General features: G+C 43.5%; 1 protein-coding gene across 3 annotated transcripts in view; it reads left to right on the plus strand.

Moving 5' to 3' along the window:
• Nucleotides 1-22,298, plus strand: part of gripap1 (GRIP1 associated protein 1) — a 144,721-nt gene that overhangs the window by 86,684 nt on the left and 35,739 nt on the right. For all 3 annotated transcript variants that reach the window (XM_084334144.1, XM_084334145.1, XM_084334146.1), the window contains 6 exons: nt 544-639; nt 1,083-1,139; nt 1,230-1,329; nt 14,588-14,718; nt 20,520-20,636; nt 21,969-22,062. In XM_084334144.1, coding sequence (XP_084190270.1) covers nt 544-639; nt 1,083-1,139; nt 1,230-1,329; nt 14,588-14,718; nt 20,520-20,636; nt 21,969-22,062 — 595 coding nt within the window. The remainder of the gene's footprint in view (nt 1-543; nt 640-1,082; nt 1,140-1,229; nt 1,330-14,587; nt 14,719-20,519; nt 20,637-21,968; nt 22,063-22,298) is intronic.

Raw genomic sequence — 22,298 nt, forward strand, 5'->3', positions numbered from 1 at the left:
AGGTTTAATTATTTAGTTTGTTTGCACCAAGTTAATACTTTGACAAATGTTGCCTATATTTTTCAGTCAGTTCGGTCTTTGTGTGCCAAACATTATTTAAGGCAAACCGCTGTAAAACAATTTTTTTACCAAATAAATGAGAAGCATGTTTAAATCGGCAATGCCTCCCCTCTTGCTGTACCAAAATCTCTCCTAGCTCTAACCCGGTCACTGTCAAAATGATGTGCCTGATGTCAAACTGCCTCATTATTTCAGTTTTTGCATGACTACGTCCTTGAGAATAACTGAAAAGTTGGATTATTTTTAGGCTATATATCTTATGCTGATGTATGGTATTTTTGGAGTGGTAAAAGAAAAAGAAAAAAAAGTGAACCGAACCGAAAACTGTGACGCCAAGACTGTGATGTGAACCGTTTCACCCCTAAGCTATATACAATTGACTCCATTTTAAACGGTATTGATATCTCTCCTAGTTGCACACACACACACATAGTCCTCATATCTCTCCCAGTTACACATAGCCTCCCCCCATCTCCTCTCCAGGGGAAGGTGTCCGAGATGGAGGGAGTGATGCAACAGCTGACGGAGGTGGAGAAACAGAAGGAGGAACATGGTGAAACCATAGAGGAACTCAAACAGGTAAATAGAATGTGAGGTCATGGTCAGGGTTCCCGTGGACAGATTAGAGATGGGATTTGTTTGTCCATCAATCCTTGATGTCCTTCTTTCTATCTACCTCTCTCTCTCTATGTGTGTGTGTCTGTCTCTCTCTTTCTTTCTCTTATGTGGCCCCCCTCTCTCTCTGGTTCTCTCTCTCTGTGTCTCTGTCTTAATATATAGACCTCCATCACCTCTCTCTCTCTCTCTCTCTCTCTCTCTCTCTCTCTCTCTCTCTCTCTCTCTCTCTCTCTCTCTCTCTCTCTCTTTCTGTCTCTTATGTGTCCGCCTCTCTCTCTGTCTCTGGTTCTCTCTCTGTCTTAATATACAGACCTCCATCACCAGTTCTCTCTCTCTCTCTCTCTCTCTCTCTCTCTCTCTCTCTCTCTCTCTCTCTCTCTCTCTCTCTCTCTCTCTCTCTCTAGGAGGTGAAGGACACAGTAGATGGTCAGAGGATTCTGGAGAAGAAGGGCAGTGCTGCAGTGAGTCGGTGCCCATAGTTTAAACCACAGCTCTCCTACAAGCATGGAATGCAATCATAAGCATTCATATTTGTGTTTGTGTGTGTGTAGCTGAAGGACTTGAAGCGACAGCTACAGCTGGAGAGGAAGAGAGCAGATAAACTACAAGAGAGACTTCAGGAGATTCTGACAAACACTAAGACCAGGACAGGTACACACACACACACACACACACACACACACACACACACACACACACACACACACACACACACACACACACACACACACAGACACACCTAACCCTGTGTCTGTATGACTCCAGTAGTGACCTAACCCTGTGTTTGTAGTAGTGACCTAACCCTTTGTCTGTAGGGCTCCAGTAGTGACCTAACTCTGTCTGTAGGGCTCCAGTATTGACCTAACCCTGTGTTTGTAGTAGTGACCTAACCCTTTGTCTGTAGGGCTCCAGTAGTGACCTAACTCTGTCTGTAGGGCTCCAGTATTGACCTAACTCTGTGTCTGTAGGGCTCCAGTATTGACATAACCCTATGTCTTTAGGGCTCCAGTAGTGACCTAACCCTGTGTCTGTATGACTCTAGTAGTGACCTAACCCTGTGTTTGTAGTAGTGACCTAACCCTTTGTCTGTAGGGCTCCAGTAGTGACCTAACTCTGTGTCTGTAGGGCTCCAGTATTGACCTAACTCTGTGTCTGTATGGCTCCAGTAGTGACCTAACCCTGTATCTTAAATTTTTTTTGATCAACTTTTTCTCCCATTTTCTATTTTTCTCCCATCCCCAATTTCGTATCGTCCAATTCTACCCTCCCCTGTCTCGAACGTTGTTAGGCCATGCCTCCCACAAGCCAGCTGCAATGTGGACGAAGCCTTGCATCACGTGTCCCCTCCGGTACTCGAGGAAGCAGCAGTCTCATCTTTTCACCTGCACAGCGCGATCTCTCAGTGTTGGGGGTCTGCGTTTGGAGGGCACGCCACCCCCGTCGCTTCCTGATTCTGCTGCGCAGGCGCACCAACCGACCTGTAGGAGTCGCTGTACACAACGTCCGATCCCCACCCATCAGCTTCCCACCCCCTAATACTGCCAATTGTATTAGTATGAATGACCAGCCAAGCTGATAGCAATGCGGAGAGCTGGGCTCGAACCCAGCGTCTCCTGCATTGGTGGTGAGCGCCTTGCCCACTGCACCACCCAGCTGCCCTGCCTAACCCTGTATCTGTAGTAGTGACCCAACACTGTGTTTGTATGGCTCCAGTAGTGACCCAACCCTGTGTCTGTAGGGCTCCAGTAGTGACCTAACTCTGTGTTTGTAATAGTGACCTAACCCTATGTCTGTAGGGCTTGTTGGATAACGTTGGGGACGTCGTGCTGAATATTTAATCAGGTCCTCTGATCTCCAGACTGGCGTCTTCATTACTTTGCCAGGAGGAGGCGCGCACACACACACACACACCTACACACACACCTACACACACACCTACACACACACACACACACACACACACACACACACACACACACACACACACACACACACACACACACACACACACACACACACACACACACACACACACACACACACACACACACGGTCAGGGCAGTCCTCTTGCAACAGTCTTCATGTATAATTGAGCAGGTGAATGAATGTTTAAAGATATCCTCTTCACAAACTAGAGAATCAGACATTTTAAAGTAGTCTCTTTATCTCTGCCCACTGGCAGTGTTGGTCTTAAGCAGGGGTCTCAAACTCAATTTACCTGGGGGCCGCTGGAGGTAGAGTCTGGGTGAGGCTGGGCCGCATCAAATATTCCACAAAAAAAGGGTTTCAAGTATTCAAAAAAAAAGTACAACTGATCCAATCTTCTCAATCTTTAGCAATAACATTTCAGAACATGAACAGTTCTTCAGAACATGAATGGTTCTTCAGAACATAGGCTTCTCAGTGGTGTCAGTGGACTCATCCACAGCTATGGAAATGCACTGTGCATTTTCTTTTATTCTATCACAAAGCTGTTTAATCAAATCACCAGCCAGTATTTCAGTTATTCTGGTTGCTGTGCTATCTGAGGGGGATTTGCTTTTGTTTGCCTTCAAACATGGTCTTCATCACTTCAGTCATACATTATTTTCAAATTACCACCCTTCACAAGAGCTACCGTTTCTTGGCATATAGTCACATTGGTTTGGTGCTGGGACTCAGGATGAACGCATATTTTTCAGTCCATTCACCTTTGAATTGCAGTCGACTTTTCTTTTACTGACCATCTTTGAAAATGCCATATTTTTCTGCTGCCTGCTGGCGAAACTAGGCTAGTAGCTACATTTATCTCACGGAGATCAAACTGGGAGCGAGGCTACTGTAGATGCGCTGTCAACTCTGCTCTGACTCTGACTGTTTAAGACCCGCCCTACTCTGCATCTAATTCGCAGACTGTGGGTGAGGGGGGAAAACACTGACGGGACGCTGAATGTGATTGGACCAGACCCGTACACAGACACAGACAGTGTGGCAGTGCAGCCGGACATGCAGAGCACTGCTCGCAGTCAGAGGAGATAGCGAGGATGCATTTGCCTTCCACTTTACTTGATATCACTCCGGAATCACGTTTCAACCAAGTCACTAACGTAACGTTGCTGGCATGAGCCTGCGCTATGGTAGCATACAAGTGATACAATAAATAAAACTTCCAACTCTCGCGCAACGACTCGGCAAATAGTTGCGCGCGGGCCGCATTAACGGAGTGTTGAATGTCCCGTGATTAAGACGGGGAGGACGCGACCCTCTCTGCGCTGCCCCTGTGCCTCAAATAGATTCGCTATCAGCTCTATCTTCAATCTTTCAAAATGTTCAGTTGCTATCGCTATCAGCTCTATCTGTAATCTTTCAAAATGTTCAGTTGCTATTGCATGCACTCATCTGTGTTTCACTACACACTTGAGTGCATGCTTACCAACTGTCCGTCTGCAACACTACTATCACCGACATCTAAGAAGGGAGATCCCCCCTTGAATGGCCCTTCTAAGGTTTCTCTCCTCCACACTGCCTGTGGAGAATTTTTTCCTATTGTTAGGTTTTAGTGAGTTTTTCCTTACCTTCGCGTGGGGTATGACTGGGAGTGCTTGCATTCTTTCATCTATTTGCATTTATTTAAAATTTGTTGGACCTTATGGTGTCCTTGTTCTATTCTTGACCTATTGTTATGTTTTCTTCTTGACTTGTTTAAAGAAGACTTGTACGGCCCATGGGGACATTAACGTGTGTTGTTGGGCCTTATAAATAAATTTGATTTGATTTGATTTGATTAACACTAAACTTTGATGTCAAGTAGGGGGCCGCAAAATATCATCCCTCGGGCCGCAAAAGTGCCTAACCTATATTAAATATTATAGCTATGGACCTTATAACAGTCGATTGTCAGTGAGTTTCTTCCACTCAATATGCAAAAAACAGATACTTTTTTCATCCATACATTTTCGTTTTATACCGTGGTGAATACGAGCATTGTTCCAGAGCGATTCTGTGTAATCCCAGGAAACGCAGCCAAATAGCGCTTCACTGCATTTCACTATAAATCGTGCCATTTCTCGCCTGGATCAATAATCAATCTGAAATAGATTATCGGTATTATGTTTCATCATGCATGAAAGAAAGGGTGGGGGGGAGGTCGTTTTTCTATGCTTCGATCGTCACCAACGGGACACGGCCCACACACACACCGCAGACACACAAGAAATTATCGGATCAACGCAAGATTGATAATATATAGCCCTTACCATGTCTATGATGTACTGCAAAAAGAATAATCCAATTATCTGATCGCCATTCCAAATACTGATCGCGATTGTCTACTGGCAGTGCTGGTCTTAAAGGGATTGTCTATTGGCAGTGCTGGTCTTAAAGGAATAAAATAAAGAAATAAAGGGATTGTCTACTGGCAGTGCTGGTCTTAACACATTGGTTGCCAACAACGAGAGATCTCGTTGTTGGCCGCCATGCGTTGGTTGCCAATGACGAGATTTCTCGTTATTTAATCGTTATTTCTTTTATTAGCGATATCCATAAATTTTTCATCCGTCCAGCCTGACATTATCATTGGGAATGGCTCTGAGCTTGAAAAGGGCAAATACCGCCCCCTATCGTCTCCCGGATGGTAATGCACATCATTGGATTGGATTGAGTGGAAAAGTGCATCAGAGAAAAACTCTGCCCCAGGGTTTCCCCACCTCTGGCAAGCAGTGTCGTGTTACGACTCACTGGCGAGGCTGGAAGCAGCTTGGATCATGCGTTTCGGACTATAACGTTGGATCAATAAACGCGATCAATATTTGGAATGGCGATCAGGAATTGGATTTATCTTTTTGCAGAACATCTGATCTGAGGTAAGGAATCTATTTGACCAGTTTTGGGTTAATCAGAGTTGTTTTTCACAGATTGCACAACGTGTGTGTGTGGCGTTAGGCGCTGAGCGCGGCACGAATAAATGATTTTTCAGCCCGCTTTTGTATCGTGCATAAGAACACAAATACTCTCGATAATGTAGCGTTTATTTGAAAACGATTCATAAATCAGCTGGAAAATGACGTGTTTTGTGTATTACAGTAAATGGCTATCGTGGAATTTCTCTGAAATTACTAGAAATCACCAAAACTATACTCGTATTCAAAAGGGTATAAAACGGAAATGTACTGATGAAAAAACTATCAGTTTCGTACATGTTGACTGCAAGCAAGTCATTGATAAGCGACTGGTGTATTAGAGACACAGCCATAATTTAAGATATAGTTTATGCGTTCGCAAATGTGCTCGTCCTCCCATTCATTAACGTGGTGGCATCCAAGCGATAAATCGCCATATCCGGCTGGCAACCAATGTGTTAAAGGGATTGTCTACTGGCAGTGCTGGTCTTACAGGGTTGTCTAGTTGGCAGTGCTGGGCTTAACACTTTCAGTTCCCAGCAGGGGGCGCACATTTAGTGCTTGAATGCCCACCATCCACTTCAATGTTAGCATTAATATCGCCTAATCCAGTGGTTCTCAAACTTTTTACACCAAGTCAAGTCAAGTCAAGAGTTTTAATTGTCACGGCATACAGGTATACAATGAAATGCGGGTGGTCTTGCCCGCAACGATGTGCAATACAGTGGTACATATAATAGAATCAAAAGAAGAAAACAACATTGTGCAGTAACAGGTAACAGGTAACATGGAGTGACATCTCGGTATCTGTACATAGTTATTTACAGAGCATATGGGACATGCTAGTTAGCTTTGGTAGTGCAATACACTGTTCCTGTTATTCTAATTTAAAGTGTCCTTTCCTTTGGCCATAAGTGTGCGTGTGTGCGACATGAGTGTGTGCCCGCTCATGTTAAAGTGTTAAGTGGCTGCTCGTGTGTGAGCGTGCACAGTGTGCGTGTCGTGTGTGTGTTCATGTGTGCTTGTGTGTGGACAGTTCAATGTTCTGAGCACTCAATGTTCATTGTTCATGGCTCTGATGGCCTGGGGGAAGAAGCTGAGCCTAAGCCGCTCTGTCCTAGTAGCTGGGGTTCGCAGGCGTCTGCCTGACCTCAGCAGCTGAAACAGGCTGTTATTGGGGTGGTGAGGGTCTTTCATTATCCTGCAGGCTCTGGATTTGCACCTCTTGTTGTATAGAACCTGCAGGGGGGGTAGTGCAATACCCGTGGTACGCTCGGCTGAGCGCACCACTCTCTGTAGGGCCTTCTTGTCCTGTGCCGTGCTGTTTCCATACCAGGCCAAGTACCACCTGAGAACGTAGCTGGCTCTCCAAGTACCACCATATGACCGGCGTTAAAATACAGTATATTCAGCTATGCGCAGTTCACGCAGGAGGCAAATGTATTCCTAATACCATTATGTATTGTTAACTTTTGTCAGACACAGCCACAATGTACAAAGGGATAGCACTAGAACTAGCAAACGCTTCCACACAACTCATACAATGCAAGGGGCATTGAGAACATAATAACTAACATTCTCACATAGCAAGTGAGAAAATTAAGAACAACTATTTCAGCAAATGTACTTAATTCTCTCTCTATCTCTCTCTGTCTGTCTGTCTGTCTGTCTGTCTGTCTGTCTGTCTGTCTGTCTGTCTGTCTGTCTGTCTGTCTGTCTGTCTGTCTGTCTGTCTGTCTGTCTGTCTGTCTGTCTGTCTGTCTGTCTGTCTGTCTGTCTGTCTGTCTGTCTGTGTGTCTCTCTCTCTCTCTGTCTCTCTCTCTCTCTCTCTCTCTCTCTCTCTCTCTCTCTCTCTCTCTCTCTCTCTCTCTCTCTCTCTCACACAGCAAGAGATTGTCCATCATTCTCTCTCTCACTCACTCACTCACTCACTCACACACACACACACACACACACACACACACACACACACACACACACACACACACACACACACACACACACACACACACACACACACACACACACACACACACACACACACACACAATTATTTTGTTACAAAAACTTAATTTCCTGCATTCTGGTGCAGGAATTTTTGAATTATTACCCTTTAAATGCCAGTGTTTGTGATGGGCATCACAAATTATTGTAAAAAAGAAAAGAAAACACATATTCAATACATTTTTTAATGTTTACCCTTTAAATGCCAGTTTGTGTGATGGCATCACAAATTATTGTTAAAAAAAACACAAAAAGTAAAATATTTTCAATATATCAAATGCAAAGTACATTTTTCTGGGGGGGATTGTTACAGGCTAGGCATGTGTCAATGATTAGCAGCAACACAGATTTTGATGGATTTTTTGTAATGTCAGATTTTTTATCTGACATTACAAAAAAATCTAAAAATAAATGGTTATGATCAGGGCTGAAGTTGAATTAAAGATTTATGACTGTTTAGACTGCATTACTCTCTGTCACAGTGATCTCCTGGTTGTTCCCCACTTAGGTTATCTAACTATCGCGCCACCGCAACCAGAAACACTGGCCTGGCCGCGTTTTCCTTAATGCCAAGCAAGCAGTGCAAAAATGCTTCCGCATTCGTCACCGCACGCCAGTGCGGTAAAGCGCCCTTCTTTTCAGACAAATGCTACCGTGCGTGCACCGGCGGCGGCGTGCTCGCTCAGGTGCGTGCGTGCGCCGGCGTGCTCGCGCGAGGTGCCCGCGCATGCGCATGAGATCCCGCCTTGGTTCGACACGAGCGGAGCTCAATATATATAAGTCACCGCCCCTTATTCAGTATCTAGCAATAGCTCAATTGGCAAGGACACATGGCTGTGGATCCTATGGCTCGTTTGCTGGCGAGTTCGAATCCCATTGAAAATATTTTTTAACGTGATTTTTTTTTAACGTGTATTCTTTCGCCGGTTAAGGTTAGGCATGGTTAAGGTTAAGGTTAAGGTTAGGCATTGTTTCGGAGTTGGTTAAGGTTAGAACGGTTAAGTTTAGGCGCTGTTAAGGAGCTGGTTAAGGTTAGAGTTTGTCAAAGAGAATGGCAATATAATTTCTATGGTTAAGGTTAGGCATGGTTAAGGTTAAGGTTAAGGTTAGGCATTGTTTCGGAGTTGGTTAAGGTTAGAACGGTTAAGTTTAGGCGTTGTTAAGGAGCTGGTTAAGGTTAGAGTTTGTCAAAGAGAATGGCAATAGACAGCCTATTTCCGCGCGACCTGGGCGCTGGGCGGCGGAAAATGAAAGGCGCATTACTGCACGCCACTACGGTAAATTTTTGCACTGCTTGCTTGGCATAAAGCTACACGCGGCCTGGCCTGCTTCTAAGTTCAGTGGCCTGACTGCAAAAAAAAATGTTTACTGGATGTTTACTGTTAATGCATGTGTGTCTAATTTGATGTTATGTTTAAAAAATTATTAAAAAAAAAATAGTAAAAATAGTAAAAAAAAAATAAAATAAAAAAAGGCTTTTTTGTACCACCAGCAGTACCACCAAGTACCACTAGTGGTACGTGTACCACAGTTTGAGAACCACTGGCCTAATCTATGTTTTAAATTATGGCTATGTGTCTAATCTGCCCGTCGCTTATCAATGACTCATTTCCAGTCAACATTGTCGAAGCGGATAGTTTATTTATCGGTTCATTTCCGTTTTATAGCATTTTGAAAAGCCCTCGTTAAGATTCCATGATAATCGCCCTGTACTATTCTAGAACGTTGTAATTTTTCGGCCTATTTATGAATCGTTTTCAAATTAACGCTAGATTATCGATAGTATATGTGTACGTGTGCACGCTGGTGCCGCGAGCTGAAAATCGATTCTCTCAGTTCCTGATCGCTCTTACAGTCAAACAGCCATATCACATTATAGGGGAAAAGCTTATATCTCCGTGAAAACAGGTCTGATTATCCTAAGACTGGTAAAATAGATTCCTTACCTGAGATCAGATGGTATCCAAATGGATTATTCCAATTCCTGATCGCCATTCTAAAAATCGATCCTTTTATTGATCCCACGCGTATACTGTAAAACACATATTACACGCTGTGCTGAGGGTCCAGAATGAATCTGATCGGCTCCGGTTACATGCGTGAGAAGTAAAATGTGGATTCCGAAGTTTTTTTTTCTCATCCATTTTCATTGAGTCCATTCCAAAATGGTGCATTACCATTTTGGAGACGATAGGGGGGCGCTTTTTTCACATCTGAGCGCCTGGCGGGGCAGGTATGAAATATGAATTCAGATCGCTAATAAAAAAAATAAAACGAGAATTCTTGTGATGGGCATTCAACCCGCGGGCTGATAACCCGAGATATCTCGTGATGGGCATTCAAAGTGTTAAAGGGATTGTGTACTGACTTGTGTCCGTGTTGTTCTAAGGGATTGTCTATTGGCAGTGCTGGTCTTAACACATCCCATGCCGGAAACGGCTTACGACGTGTTTCAAGTTCATGCGAATTCTGCCAATCCACGGCGTATGACGTTATTGAGACTATATTTAATTTTTTCGCCATGTTATTCATAATTCCCTCACGGAGCCTCGTCTGATGCAGTGGGAGCATGCACAACTCTGCAACGCTTCAATACTGCCCCCTGGTGGATGATCGGCGAGTTGCCAAACCGGAAATGGACGAGTCGATCTCGGTGCGTCTTGGAAATGCATCCGGCACTCGCATATTGTCGCGGGACTCAAGACACGCACCGTATATATGGATCGCTGCCATAACTCAATAATCGACATGATTTGGGCTGTTATTATTATTATACAAACCGGAAATGGATCGACTCGATCGCCGTCAAATAAGTGGGATCTTTTTGCTCCAGTCTCACCGGCCAACGGTAAGAGGACACTGACGTCATTTTCAGCGCGTTTGTTTATTATTATCCATGCAAACTGCTCCGATCAATATATCACCCATACTACATAAAGCATTTACCGACGATCACAGAATTATAAACGACCCCCCCCCCCCCCCCCCGCCGTTCATCCGCGCATGATCAGTCATAACGTTTAGGATCATGTACAGTTGACATTTTTAATATAGCGTGTATCGCCAACAAACGGCAGTTGATAATCTATATATGCGTTTATGCCTATAACTAGCGTTCTAGGAATTACTGCAGAAAACGATAAAAACATATTTTTTTTTTTGTATTTTATTTTTTTATTATTTTTTAAACAAACACATAAACAAACATGACAACACACAATAGGATATACAAATACACATATGCTCCAGCTCGTACCCCCCTCTCCCGGACCCCCCATTGGATAATCCAACCATTATAATTTGTTCCTGACCAGACACTACCATTATATGCTGGCTTTTATTCTCTCCACCACTTCTAACCACATTGCCATTTTGGATTCATTGAGACCCAAAATTCTAGCTGTTGATATTTCTTGATAAATCACATCGAGATATGTAAGAATCCAGACCTTACGGCACATTTTTTCCGGTTGAAACCATCGTGATGCTATCAGCTTTTTAGCCACTGTGATACCGGATAAAACCAATCTCTTTAGCTGTGGAGGTACTGCATGCTCAAAGACATCATTCAGCAGTAATACAGAGGGGTGTACAGGTATATCCAGAGTTAAGAGATTTGACAATTGCTGGGTCACTTATTTCCAAAATATCTTAACTGGTGGGCAGTCCCAGTACATGTGCATAAATGTCCCTTCGTCCCCATTTGTACATAAGGAGCATTTGGAGTCTTGATAAAAACATATTTATATTCTAGACGGTATTTTCGTATGAATCTATGAATGAAAAAGGAAAACGTTCCTACATCCTGAACGATAGATAATCGATGTTGAATGGGCCATAGTAATGTCAATTTAGCAATACAATTTAAAAAGTTATAGCCCTGCAAAGAAGGTAAACATCTCCATAGGCTTAGACTGGTGGCAGTGATCATACATTGATGGATATAAGCGTGGCAGTTAATGTGTTAATTGATTTTCTGGGAATTTTTTTTGTATTTCGGGGGCACTGAATTTTTAGGATGAAAATTTACACATTGTCGACACTTACCATATGCCATTTTGTGGCTGCGGCTGTCTTGGTGGCGCAAAGCGCTGTATTTTTTTTTTACAGTCTTCGTCCCTATGTTTGATAACGTAATGTTAATATCTCCATATATAGGGCTCTACGCTAACCTTTTTCCCAAGGAGCACATGGCCTCCTAAATAAAATCTAAATAAAAATTTAGAAGCACACAAAGAAAGCTGCTTTTGTATGTTGTAGTGTTGTCACGATACCAACATTTTGACTTTGATACAGATAGGAAAGGTAATGGAATATATTATTAGATGACAGAACATAGAAAATTCTTTATACAATTATTTAATTTATTATAATTGAAACGCTATTGAATAATAGTTAATTAATTAATAGTTAATGCAATTATTCTGTTACAGCTACTGAGCTATAATTTATACTATAGCTACTGTGCATCAATATCTTCCTTTTGAATGAAATAGGTTCAGGAGAGAGAGATGTAGAGAGGGAGAGAGAGCGAGACACACACACACACAGATATACACAGATATTCTCAGCCCCCCCTTCCCTCACTATGTCTCTGAGCGTTCCCAGTGATGGCTTACTGTGTGTGTGAGTGTGCAAACGGGAATGGGACACACATCTGTGCAATACACCACCAAAGTCACTGGCTGGCCCACAGTGTGCGTGTGCTAACTTCGCTAGCGTTATCAGCCGTCAATATAATGTTATCCGCCTCAGTAACATTAGCTGCCTCGCCGGATTCCTCTTTCTTCTCGTCTTTTTTTAGCTCAAAAAAAAATGAATGGGCTTCATGGCTGGCTGAATTTTTAGCGTTGTCTGAATGTATAACTTGCCTATGACGTAGGGCTGGACGGTATGGTCTAAAATGTATATCACGGTATAATTTGAAGCGTAGACGGTAACGGTATATATCACGGTATATTAACTTATCTTAAAATGTCTATATACATGCTTCTGAAGGGGTAAAACACTGGCAGCTATTACTGTACTATTGTATTACTAGGACATATTTCACATAGTACAGAGGTATTTTAAGAACATTTATTGTGCAAAACTGCAATAGAAAAATGCAAACCCTTTTCTCAAGTGTCTGCAGGCAGGTAACGCATATCTTGGATCGTGTTTTGACCATGTCTTTAAAGCCCTTTCGATCGACAGTTTGAAAAGGAACCATATCCTTACACAAGTAAACAGTGACAGCGTTTGCTATGTCGGTCCACCGCTGGCTTTTTTGTCATTGTTGAAACATAAATACCGGTAATAAAAAATTAAAGTATTCTGTTACAGCTGCTGAGCTATATACTATAGCAGTAATGTCCATCAATATATTCCTTTGGAATGAAATAGGTTCAAGAATCGAATCAGGATTGTTAGCAGAGAGAGAGAGATAGAGAGGGAGAGAGAGAGAGAGAGTGAGAGAGTGAGGGGGAGGGCTGCTAGGGATGGAGCCGGCGTTGGCTTGCTGAGGCTACATCAACAGGCTGCTAGGACTCCTAGCAGCCTGTTGATGTAGCCTCAGCAAGCTAACGTTAGCTCTACTCCTAGCCTAGCTTTCTGAGGCTACATCAACATTTAACATTACTTAAGATTTTAGCGCGACGTAGGCATTCCGGAATGGCGTGGATGCAAAGCATGTTAGACGATTGGATCCGACGCAGAGTTTACATTACACATAGAAACTGCGCGACTCGCGAGCGAAGTTGTCACACAGCTGTGTGCAACGCAGGGCTGAAGTGCTAGTTTGCTTCTAGAATTGAAGGTCCGCTCTGTTCCGTGTCTATTATGAAATGACACTTGCGCGTTGACACGCCCACTACGCAAAGCCTCTGTGCTCCTAAATAATTTTTCCAGTTCGCACATATCTATTTTTAGGGGGAAATCCGAGTGAAATAGTCACACTGTGTGGAGCCCTGACTCGGCGCGCTGGCGTTAGCTCCGCTCCTGGCAGCCCCCTCCCTCCACACTGTGTTGCTCTACCGGTCACAAGGTATAGTCTAAATCCATACCGTAGCGCAAATTCATACCGTTTATACCGTATACCGTTTATACCGTCCACCCCTACTATGACAGTACCGTGAGTTTATTTTCTAGCGCGTACTGTGTTATCGTTTCCTTTCTCTCGCATGAAACCAGTCGCATCACCACAGGAAACTCTACTGTGATTGGAACGTTTATGCGGCTTGTGGAATGTGTGAATGTGTTTTTGAACGATTAGCAGCGGAGCGAAAAAAGCACTACTGAGTTTGTAATCTTCACTCGTCTCGCGCACTATGCGAGTAAATTATTTTTCTGGTTCGCGCGCACACATTTTTAGAGGCAAATGCGAGTGAAATGCTCGCACTGTAGAGCATAATATAATTATATATATAATTAGTAAACTGTCAGGGGCATTTTTTTGCCCCCCTTAACTGATTTTCGAGGGCATTTGGTCCATTTTCAAGGGCATTTTGCCCCAAGCCCCCGTTAATTTCTAACCCTGATCATAACTACCTACCTCATACTATGGTCTACCCATATCACTCTGTATGATAGCATGTACAATAGTGCTATATATACCGTATATAAACATTTACATATTTATATTTACCGCATATGTATGTATATATATATATATATATATCTGTCTAAATATACCGGCATATAATCCTTCTATATACCTACTTATACACCTGCATATAACCCATATAACTATTTATGATAGCATGTACAATAATCCCTTACCTACTCTTACTAGTCATACCGCTGGCCAGTATGACTTACTCCCATAGTGTCTTCATACCTGTATCACTGTACATATCAATACTACAACTTTGTACATACATCTGATTAGCACTATTACTCAGTAGTACTAATTTATATATTTTATACCTAGTTTAATCACCTGTACATTGTATATTACTACTGAACGTTTTGTTGTTGTACTGTGCTGTGCTGTATAATGACAATACATTTGAATGTAATCTAATCTAGAGTCGTTGTAATGTGTCCAGGCTTGGAGGAGCTGATGCTGGCAGAGATCAACTCTCCCAGCAGAACTCAGCAAACGGGAGACTCCTCCTCCGTCTCCTCCTTCTCCTACAGAGACATCATGAAGGAGGCGCAGCCGCAGAAGGAGAACAAGGTAGGAGGTCTCGTCTTGGACAAACTTGGCTCAAAGGAACCCGGCAATATTATGGGAAACAAGCTCACCATCTTCTCCGGAGTCAGACAAGAAGAACCAGGTCGCTCTCTGACTCTGAAGAAGACGGTGAGCACGTTTCACATAGTGTTGGCGTGTTCCTTTAACCCTTTCACTGCCACACGACAGAAGGTTAACCCTTTACTATCACACAACCGACGGTTAACCGGCTGTTGTGTGGCAGTGAAAGGGTTAAAGCTGCACTGATGACGACTAACCTCTGAAAAGTCTAAATAAACTATGATATATATTTAGTGTTGAAAGCATACAGTATGATATACTATATGTATTCAATACAAAATAGACATCTCATAGATTATAGATTCATTACACACAAAGTGAAATATTTCAAGCCTTTATTTGTTTTAAAGGTCCCGTGTCTTATAAATGGCCTTTTCCAGTGTTTAGCATTGCACTCCCTCACTGAACTAAGCTATTCTGAATTTTGCGTACCTGTGACGTCCAAGAATTCTCATCTGCATAACTAATCTATGGTTGTAGAACTAACGCCCCCTCTATGGTTGTAGCCACACTCAACCATTCGCTCAACAACAGTGCGAGTGGAAATACTGACACTTCCTCAAACGGGTTGACGTGGCGCGAGTGCCGACAGAGAGAGCAGAGAACAAGCGAGCGAGGGAGAGAGAGAGGGACACGGAGCATTTACACACACACTCCCGACCGCGCGCGCGAGCAGGGAAACACACACACATAGTCGGGAGCACTCGCATATCACTGTCAACCTGTTGCAAAATATCATTGCGCACACTCCCACGCGTGCGCCCGTATTCCAATCCATGCAATAATATTCACAGGGGTATATATTGTCATATGAAACAAGTTACCAATGCATTGTCCCATGGGATTATGGCCACCCCCCGCGGCTAAATTAATTAGTATCCCCCTCAATCTCTCTATGTCTCTCTCTGTCTGCCAGTGCAGACTGTGGGTGACTGTCACCCAAAACAGCTTGAAATCTTGAAGTGCTGCTTTAGAGTACTTGATTAGAAATACAAAACAATGGGCACCCAAGTGGCAACCCATGTAACGCGCTGCGTCGCGAAGCGGCCGACCCGGGTTCGATTCCCGGACCCGGCGTCCTTTGCCGAATGTCTTCTCCCCGCTCTGTCTCCCGTTCCTCCTCTCTCTCTCTACCGGACTGCCCGGTAGTACAAACAAATAAAAATACCAAAAACATAATTAAAAAAAAAATAAGGAAATACAAAACAATGAATTGTTTTGAAAAAAAACGTACAGATGTGTTCCATAGACTCACAGGAATTGTGTAACATTGCCCAAATAGTGAAAGGAATAGCAAAACACAGGACCTTTAATTTAGATAATTATGGCTTACAGTTCATGAAAACCCCAAATTCAGTATCTCAGAATATTTATTTTTTATATAGAAATGTCGGCCTACTGAAAAGTATGTTCACTCAGTACTTAGTTGGGGCTCCTTTGTGGCGAAATAAATTGACTTTTCCACGATATTCTAATTTATTGAGCTGCACCTGTATTTATTATTGAATACATAAAGTACATAAAGTTGATTCACTTTGATTCAAAGAAGCAACCTCTAAGAGCAATGTTGATTCACTTTGTTCAAACATTTATCCAGCATGGTTCACTTTGTTTCAAAGGGTGATCTCTCTTTCTCTCTCTCTCTCTCTCTCTCTCTCTCTCTCTCTCTCTCTCTCTCTCTCTCTCTCTCTCTCTCTCTCTCTCTGTCTCTGTCTCTGTCTCTGTCTCTGTCTCTCTCTCTCTCTGTCTCTCTCTCTCTCTCTCTCTCTCTCTCTCTCTCTCTCTCTCTCTCTCTCTGTCTCTGTGTTCTCTCTCTGCCGCTGGTTCTCTTTCTGTCTCTGTTTGTTTCTGTCTTAATATATGGACCTCCATCACCACCTCTCATCCTCTCTCTCCATCTCTCTCCCCCCTCTCTCTTCCTCTCTCTCATCACCTCTTCTCTCCATCTGTCTGTCTGTCTCTCTCTCTGTCCCTCTTTTTCTGTGTGTCTCTCTCTCTGTCTGTCTCTCTCATCACCTCTTCTCTTCTCTTTCTCTCTCTCTCATCACCTCTTCTCCTCTCCATCTCTCTTTAAGTCTATGTGTGTCCCCCTTTTATCTCTGTCTATCTCTGTCGCTGGTTCTCTCTCTCTTTCTGTTTGTCTCTGTCTTAACACTTTGGCTGCCATGGGTTAAATTCATTATCAACCGTAGGTTGCCGGCTCCATTTGTCTATAGAGAAAGTCCCCTTATTTGCAGGGCTATAACTTTTTAAATTCTATTGCTACATTGCCATTATTAGGGCCCATTCAAAGTCCTATATGTATTGTTCATTGTGTAGCAACGTTAATCTTTTTCATTCACATATTCATAGTAAAGTATGGTCTAATGTATAAGTATGTTTTCATCTCTTTCTGCAGCTTTCTCCAGAACGTGATCTATAGCCCCAAATACATTATATTGATGATGCAATACAGTTTTATGGCAATCAGCGCGATATAAAAAATTCCAACTAGACGTACTTCTAGAAGTTACTACACGTCATCTGATGTTGACCGGATGGGCTAGGGGGCGTTTATAATTCCGTGGGCAGCGTTATACCAATCATCTAATGTGGGTCAAATGTTGATAATAGCAGTTAGTATCGAAGACGGTAACTTTACACGCTAAAACTCACCCCAGTCTCCGCGCGCCGTTGGGCGATCATCGTAGAGTAGAAATTTTACCATTATGGGATGTCGATTTACCCGGTCCATCTCCAGCTTGTATAATGGTATATACGTCCAAATCATGTTGTTTATCGAGTTATTGGCAATCGATCGCTATGTAGTGTGTCGAGATCGAGTCCCGGAACCTATAGCTAGTGCCCGGAAGTAATACGGCCGACCAGCACAATCTCCATAGCACTTCCTGTTAAGCGATTGCGCCGATCGGCCACCAGATGGCGCTCCTGAACCGCCAGAGAGCTCAGTGTGTCCTCCTGGTGGATCTCAGGCCAGCGGAGGGGAAATATGAATCCGATCCCAGATTTTTGAAATATTGATATTAAAGACGCTGTAAAGCGTCTTCGGCAACTTGAGCATGGCCGGGAATGACGTGTTTAGGCGTTTTCCGGCAGCCAAAGTGTTAATATATACGTCCTCCATCACCACCTCTCTCCTCCTTTCTCTCATCCTCTCTCATTCTCTCTCCACCTCTCTCTCTTATCTTCCTCACTCTCTTCCTCTCTCCACCCTCTCTCTCCTCTTCCTCACTCCTCTTCTTCTCTCTCCACCCCTCTCTCTCCTCTCTCTTTCTCCTCTCTCTCCACCTCTATCTCCTCTTCCTCACTCTCCTCTTTCTCTCTCACCACCTCTCTCTCTCCTCTTCCTCACTCCTCTTCTCATCCTCTCTCTCTTCTTCCTCTCTCTCTCCCTGGATATATCTACCCACATTTTCCTTCTCCTCTTCCTTCTCTCTATCCAGGGATCATACTCAGATCAAGGAAGAAAATGTATTTGATACACACACACATTTTAACTTATTTATTTGTGTTCACATTTTAAACAAATCAAATCATTGAACACAAACAATAATAGAAGCATAAACCTTTGTCTCTTTCTTTCTTTCTTTCTTTCTTTCTTTCTTTCTTTCTTTCTTTCTTTCTTTCTTTCTTTCTTTCTCTTCTTTCTTTCTTTCTTTCTTTCTTTCTTTCTTTCTTCTTTCTTTCTTTCTTTCTTTCTTTCTTTCTTCTTTCTTTCTTTCTTTCTTTCTTTCTTTCTTTCTTTCTTTCTTTATATCTGTCTCTCCATCTCTCTCCATCTCTCTTTTTCTATCTGTATTCATCTCCGTCTCCTCTCATCATCAGTTTTTATCCTCACATCGCTCCTCTTTCTTTTCATCCCTCTGTTTCTCTCTATTTCTGTTAATCTCTGTCTCTGTGGTGAAGTTAACTTATAAATAGTGGCTTCTATTGATAGGCGCACTCAGAATAAACATGTCTCCTCCCAGAGAGAGAGATGGAGAGAGAGGTAGAGATGGAAAGAGAGAGAGAGAGAGAGAGAGATGGATATTTGGTTCAACAACGCATAACTATGTCAAAACATCAGTTTACAACTATATCACAACTCGTGCAATATAATCCAAGTCTCATTTATCCAGTCATATAATAACTTAATTTATATAGCACCTTTCATACATTGATTGCAGCACAAAGTGCTTCACAGCAAATAGCATAAAATAAACATAGGCATACAATTGCATACAGTTGACAGAATAAAAGCAATGCATAAGGTGCAGACATAAGAATAGGTATAAAAGTAGTGCAGTGTAGAAAGTGCAGACATAAGAATAGGCATAAAATAAGTACAATAAGTACAGTGTTGCTTGAAAGCATGTGAGCAGCACTGTACTTGTAAAATAAGTACATACGTACAGTGGAGCCACACAGCAGGCCCTCCACCAAAGGAGCCACGCAGCAAGGCAACAACTCCAAACACTCAAGCAGACAGACGGAACAGCGGTCAAATGAGAAGGGACGGTCCAAGACGACACCGGGACCCCTGGGACCCCTGGGACCCCGGGACACAGCAGAAGAGACGACACCGGGACCCCTGGGACCCCTGGGACCCCGAAACACAGCAGAAGCCGCAGCGAGCCCCCCACGCAAGCAATCCCCAAAACGCCAGTGAACCGAGGGAGCCCAATGATGAAAACCAACCAAAATCCATCAAAGCACATGCAAGAGACCAGCACCCAGCTACAGGAAAGGTCCGGGAAAGGGCCAGCCAAAGCCATAAGCGCCATAGACTCCAACCAAACCGCCCCCAGAGCCAGACATCAGTCTTCCGCATGCGCCCCCGCCGGACCGCGGCCAGTCCCCACCACTGAACTCACCGACACCCCAGGGACCCCCCGAATGAAGAACCCACCACAACCCCCACAGCACCCCAAAGGTCTCAGTGCCATCCCAGACCACCCACAATGCCACCCCCCCCTCCACCCCCCCCCCCCCGGCATGGCCACAGGCCATGGAGCACACGACCCGCCATCCCTGTGCAGAATCCGAAAGCAAAAACAGAACCCACTGATTCCCCCGCGTTGGCAAGGCCACCAGGACCAGAGGCAGCAAAGCAGCCCACAGAAACGACACCCCCGCCACAATGGTGGCTCAATCACTGTACCCAGCAAACAATCCAAGTACACTCAAACGACCACGTCCCCCCACAACCACGACACGCCCCTCCAGAAACTGCATCCCAGATGAAGATATAACAAAGACCAATGCGCGAAACACCTGGAAAACTGACCACCCCAAAGGGCCCCCCACCCCCAAGCAACACTGCATACACTAGACAGGACAAAAATAATGCCGTAAAATAGCTCTCATTTACAGTACAATAAGCATGTCTTCAAATGTTATCCATAACATTTGCCATAAATAAGCCAATACAGATATTAATTAATATAAAGCACATTTAGTTTAAATTCAAATCCATTTTGGTGGTGTACCAAAGGAGAGCCATTGTGTCAAATATTTACATCTCTCTCTCTGTCTCTCTCTCTAGTCCAGTGGTGGTAGTCCTCAGTCTACTCTAAACTAACAGATGATCGACTGCGTCTCTCTCTCTCTCTCTCTCTCTCTCTCTCTCTCTCTCTCTCTCTCTCTCTCTCTCTCTCTCTCTCTCTCTCTCTCTCTCTCTCTCTCTCTCTCTCTCTCTCTCTCTCTCTCTCTCTCTCTATCTCTCTATCTCTCTCTCTCTCTAGTCCGGTGGAGGTAGTCCTCAGTCCCAGAGACCAGCAGAGCTCTCAGATGATGAGGTAGGAGAGTTGTTCCAGAGACTAGCAGAGGTCCAGCAGGAGAAGTGGATGCTGGAGGAGAAGGTAGGTCACATGTTACTTATAAACCTCATAGCTAGGTGATATTGAATAAACCTCATAGCTATAGTGGGTGATATGGAATAAACCTCCATGGAGGAACACAGAGTCAGGGGGCAGTATATTTAGCTGAGACTCAGTGTGATCTACAAAGATAATGATTGAGGAGCTATAATGGCAAAAATAAGGCATGTTACTTGTAGGGCTGGGCGATATGGCCTAAAAATAAAATCTCAGATTTTTTAAAATAAAATCCGATTTACGATTTTAATCGATTTCTTTCTTTCGACACCAAGGAAATCATTCAAGTAACCTTTGTTTTTATTTGACACAAACTGAGATTGCCAAAGTGCAATACCGGCCGCATCCAGCTAGACGGCGGTATCGAGCACCCTTTGAAACCTTGTATCTTGGCCTGTGCAACGGGCAAATGTCACCAGGCTCACTTTACTTTGTCGGGCGAATGGAGCGGTTATAACGATCGGATTGAGAAGCGTCAAATGCTCCCGATGCATGATGTGTGGTGGATTATGTTGGCAACACGATCGACACCAATACTGGGACTCGCGATCAGATAATTGGAATATTCTTTTTGGGGTACATCCTAGTGAAGGTAAGGGCTATATAATATCAATCCTGCGTTGATCCAACCATGTCTTCCCCTCGATCGCAACATGTGTGTGTAACGTTACTCCACAACGTATGCCGTTGGTGACGATCAAAGCATCAAAAAACTACCCCTGTCATGCATTCATGATGAAACATAATACCTATGATTTTGATTTGGGAATAGTAGCATGTACAGGCAAGAAACGACAATGTTTATAGTAGAATTGACATATAAGTCTATTACTCAGCCTTTCGGAAATTACCCCAGACCACGCTATAACTATACTTATATTCACCACGCTATAACACGGGAATGTATGGATGAAAAGATTAATTCTTTTTCACATATTGAACGATTGATAGGTGATGTCAAATGGGCCATAGTATTGTATCCATAGCTATAATATAGTTATAGCTCTACAAACAAGGTGACGCACTCCTATCTTTTAAAGCGTGGCAGTGCTAGAACGGGACCCGTCTAATCCCCGGCGGTCAATGAGTTAACACTGGAGGGACTGACGCCGTTTTTTTTTTTCATTGTGTGTGTGTGTGTGTGTGTGTGTGTGTGTGTGTGTGTGTGTGTGTGTGTGTGTGTGTGTGTGTGTGTGTGTGTGTGTGTGTGTGTGTGTGTGTGTGTGTGTGTGTGTGTGTGTGTGTGTGTGTGTGTGTGTGTGTGTGTGTGTGTGTGTGTGTGTGTGTGTGTGTGTGTGTGTGTGTGTGTGTGTGTAGGTGAAGCACCTTGAGGTGAGCTGCTCCTCCATGGCTGAAGACATCTGTAGGAAGAGTTCTATCATAGAGACATACGTTATGGACAGCAGAATAGGTAAGACACACTACACGCACACATTTCACACACATACTCTCCAGTATCTCTCTCCATCCATATTTCTGTGTCTCTATCCATCCATCTCTCTCTGTCTCTTTCTCTCCATCCATCTCTCTTTGTGTCTCTCTCCATCCATCTCTTTCTCCATCCATCTCTCTCCATCCATCTATCTGTCTCTCTCTCTTGTTACTGTTCAGCTCAATTCGCCTTTATCGCTCTCAAAGTGGAGCTTT

The sequence above is a fragment of the Notolepis coatsorum genome, assembly GCF_963971535.1.
Source record: "Notolepis coatsorum genome assembly, chromosome: 17".
In the NCBI taxonomy this organism is placed as follows: domain Eukaryota; kingdom Metazoa; phylum Chordata; class Actinopteri; order Aulopiformes; family Paralepididae; genus Notolepis; species Notolepis coatsorum.